Source organism: Zingiber officinale, chromosome 2B, assembly GCF_018446385.1.
Source record: "Zingiber officinale cultivar Zhangliang chromosome 2B, Zo_v1.1, whole genome shotgun sequence".
NCBI classification, from domain to species: domain Eukaryota; kingdom Viridiplantae; phylum Streptophyta; class Magnoliopsida; order Zingiberales; family Zingiberaceae; genus Zingiber; species Zingiber officinale.
Genome location: NC_055989.1, coordinates 14775961 through 14778788, shown reverse-complemented (window position 1 = coordinate 14778788; position 2828 = coordinate 14775961). Strand labels below are relative to the sequence as shown.

At 51.6% G+C, this 2828-nt stretch overlaps 1 protein-coding gene across 1 annotated transcript; it reads left to right on the top strand.

The window, feature by feature from the left end:
• Positions 1 to 271: 271 nt before the first annotated feature.
• LOC122045369 (probable WRKY transcription factor 31) lies at positions 272 to 2383 on the top strand. The gene is made up of 5 exons (XM_042605561.1): positions 272 to 548; positions 661 to 762; positions 866 to 1348; positions 1452 to 1565; positions 1679 to 2383. The coding sequence occupies exons 1-5, from the start codon at positions 339 to 341 to the stop codon at positions 2258 to 2260; spliced, it is 1491 nt and encodes a 496-aa protein (XP_042461495.1). The 5' UTR covers positions 272 to 338; the 3' UTR covers positions 2261 to 2383.
• The last annotated feature ends 445 nt before the right edge of the window (positions 2384 to 2828 follow it).

The window sequence follows — 2828 nt, the reverse complement described above, 5'->3', positions numbered from 1 at the left end:
GACTCCGCCTGCCCAATCGCAGCGACCGCAAGCGGATCTGCATTGAAACGGTCACATCGCCGCGTCAGCCCTCGGTTACCCATTTCCCCAATCAATAGAGACATCGGTAGGGTGGTGGGTAGGTCGATACCGCGACCTTGTTAAAAGTTAGGGTTTCCCGAAGCGTGGAAGTCATTGCGGTAGAACAACGTATCTCTCTAGCTGACCTCACGCTGACGCACCGTGTGATGCCATCTCTGCTCCCCTTGCCGTTCATATATTGCCCTTCCCCATCTCATCGTTTCAAACTTTGGACTTCGTCGTCTCTTCTTCATCTTCATCTTCCTCCCGGCTAAGCTATGGATAAACGGCGACCTCTCACTTTCGACACATCGGATCCGCTCTTTCTTTCTGCTTCCATGGGCTTCGGGGAGCTCCCTCTCGACGTACGGCGACCGAGGGCGCCGAGCAGCGACCGGCGAGCCGATGTCTGCGAGATGGATTTGTTTCCGGCCAAGAAGACGAAATCCGATCTCACCCCCGTAAAGAAGGAAGAAGTCGCCGTTCAGGTTTGTGATATATTGGAATTAATTCGATCGAAAACTATATCGATCGATCAGTAGGTGGAATTATATTATATAATAATTAATAATTATCAGTTTATTTTTTCTTTCTTTCTAGACGGCTGGATTCTTAATGCAACTTCACGCTGCGAATACGCGCAGCGACCAGTCAACGGTGGACGACGGGGCGTCGCGGATCGACGACGATAAGTGCGATGAGGTATATAATCAAGACGAGCTCCGTCTGACCGATCGATTTCAGGGAGTTCGATCGACGACGACCTGTTGTAGTTTTATTAAACGAACTGAATTTCTTTCATCAGTTGGCGGTCGTGAAACTGGAGCTGACCCGCATGAACGAGGAGAACCAGAAACTGAGAGAATTTCTCAACCAAATGACGGCCAAGTACACGTCCCTTCACATGCAAGTCATCCATCTGCTGCAGGACCGCGATCGAGTTCCGGGAAACACAGCCGAGACCGCCCTTCGATCGCGAGAGGTCGAGGACGGAAGAAATAATAACACTGATGACAAATCTGTCGACGAAAGCAGGGCTATCGTTCCGATCAGGCAGTTTATGGATTTAGGCCCGGCGACCAGTGATAACGAGCCGTCTAACTCGTCGACCTCCAGCCCAGATCAGTCGTTGACGTTGTCGCCGCCGCCGCCGCCGTCTGAGACCTCAGAAGTGAACCTCAGCAAAGCGCCTAAGTTGACCCCGGCGACGGCTGCTCAGGAGCAAGCCCAAGAGGCCAGCATGAGGAAGACGCGTGTCTCTGTGCGAGCTCGATCTGAGGCGCCCATGGTAATGACAGCTGTCAATTTTAATTAAATGGAAGGGGAAAAAAAACTGAATTACTGATCGATTAATCTCAATTGTTTAATCTGATTAATCTTAATTATTGTAGATTAGTGATGGATGCCAATGGAGGAAGTATGGACAGAAGATGGCCAAGGGAAATCCATGCCCCAGAGCTTACTACAGATGCACCATGGCCGCCGGATGCCCAGTCAGGAAACAAGTAATTGATTCAACACCCGATAATTTCTATTTTATCGATTTAATTAATAGCTCAATTAAGTAGTAATTATGACTTAATTAATCGTGTTTGACGCGATTCTATTAATTAATTAGGTGCAACGGTGCGCCGACGACCGGTCGATCCTAGTGACGACCTACGAGGGGGCCCACAACCACTCCCTCCCGCCGGCGGCTATGGCCATGGCTTCGACCACTACAGCCGCCGCGTCGATGCTCCTGTCGGGTTCGATGACTAGCGCCGACGCGCTCATGAATCATCATTTCCTCGCGAGGTCCATTCTGCCGGGAGCTTGCTCGTCGAGCATGACGAGCATATCGGCGTCGGCTCCATTCCCGACCGTCACGTTGGACCTGACCAAGAGCCCCAACCCGCTGCAGTACCAACGGCCGCCGCCACCGGTAGCGGCAGTGCCTTTCCAGGCTCAATTCCCCGTGTTGCCGCCGCAGCCGCCGTCCCTTCCGCAAGTCTTCGGCCAGCAGTCATATTCGGTGGCGCCGCAGAAGGAACACTCCGGCGTGCCGCCGGCTATCGCGGAGTCCGTGAGCGCGGCGACCGCCGCCATCACGTCCGACCCGAACTTCACGGCGGCCCTGACCGCCGCCATCAAGTCCATCCTCAGCGGCAACCAACCTATCGACAACGGCAACGAGCACGGACCGAGCAAATTATCCTGAAACTTATACTACAAGAAAATCATCGATTTACGGCAAAGCAAAGTTCCAGCTTCACACTTTTAGATTGATTTTGTTCGTTTGTTATTTTAAGCGGTGGAATAAAGACGTAACCTTTCTCGATTATCTCATTAGGCGTTCGTCTTCTTTCAACATCGAGTGTGGTTGGGAGTTTAATTCCCGAAAGAAAAAAAAGAGTGTGTGGTCCTGTGCGGTTGGGTTTACGTGTGGGGCTCTTCGCCGGCGTTCCAACGTCGTCGCTGGAGGTCAACGATTGCGTCCAGGCACGTGAAGCAAACGAGGATGGATGGCTCAGTATGGGAAGCCTTGAAGGCGATCGAATGCAGACCCCGTCAAAGCACGATTTGACGGGCGACTCTATGTTTCTTAGGATCGTTTACTCGGGAATTTGCGTGACGTATTTGACGTCTGGTGGAGGTCTTTCTTTTTGTTGGTAATTGAAAGAAGAGAGAGAGAGAACAAGGAAGGGAAGTTGGAGATGATGACGATGGGTTCGCTGTCAGTGCGGTTAGGAATGGTATATAGCTGAGAGAGCCTTGGGATATATATA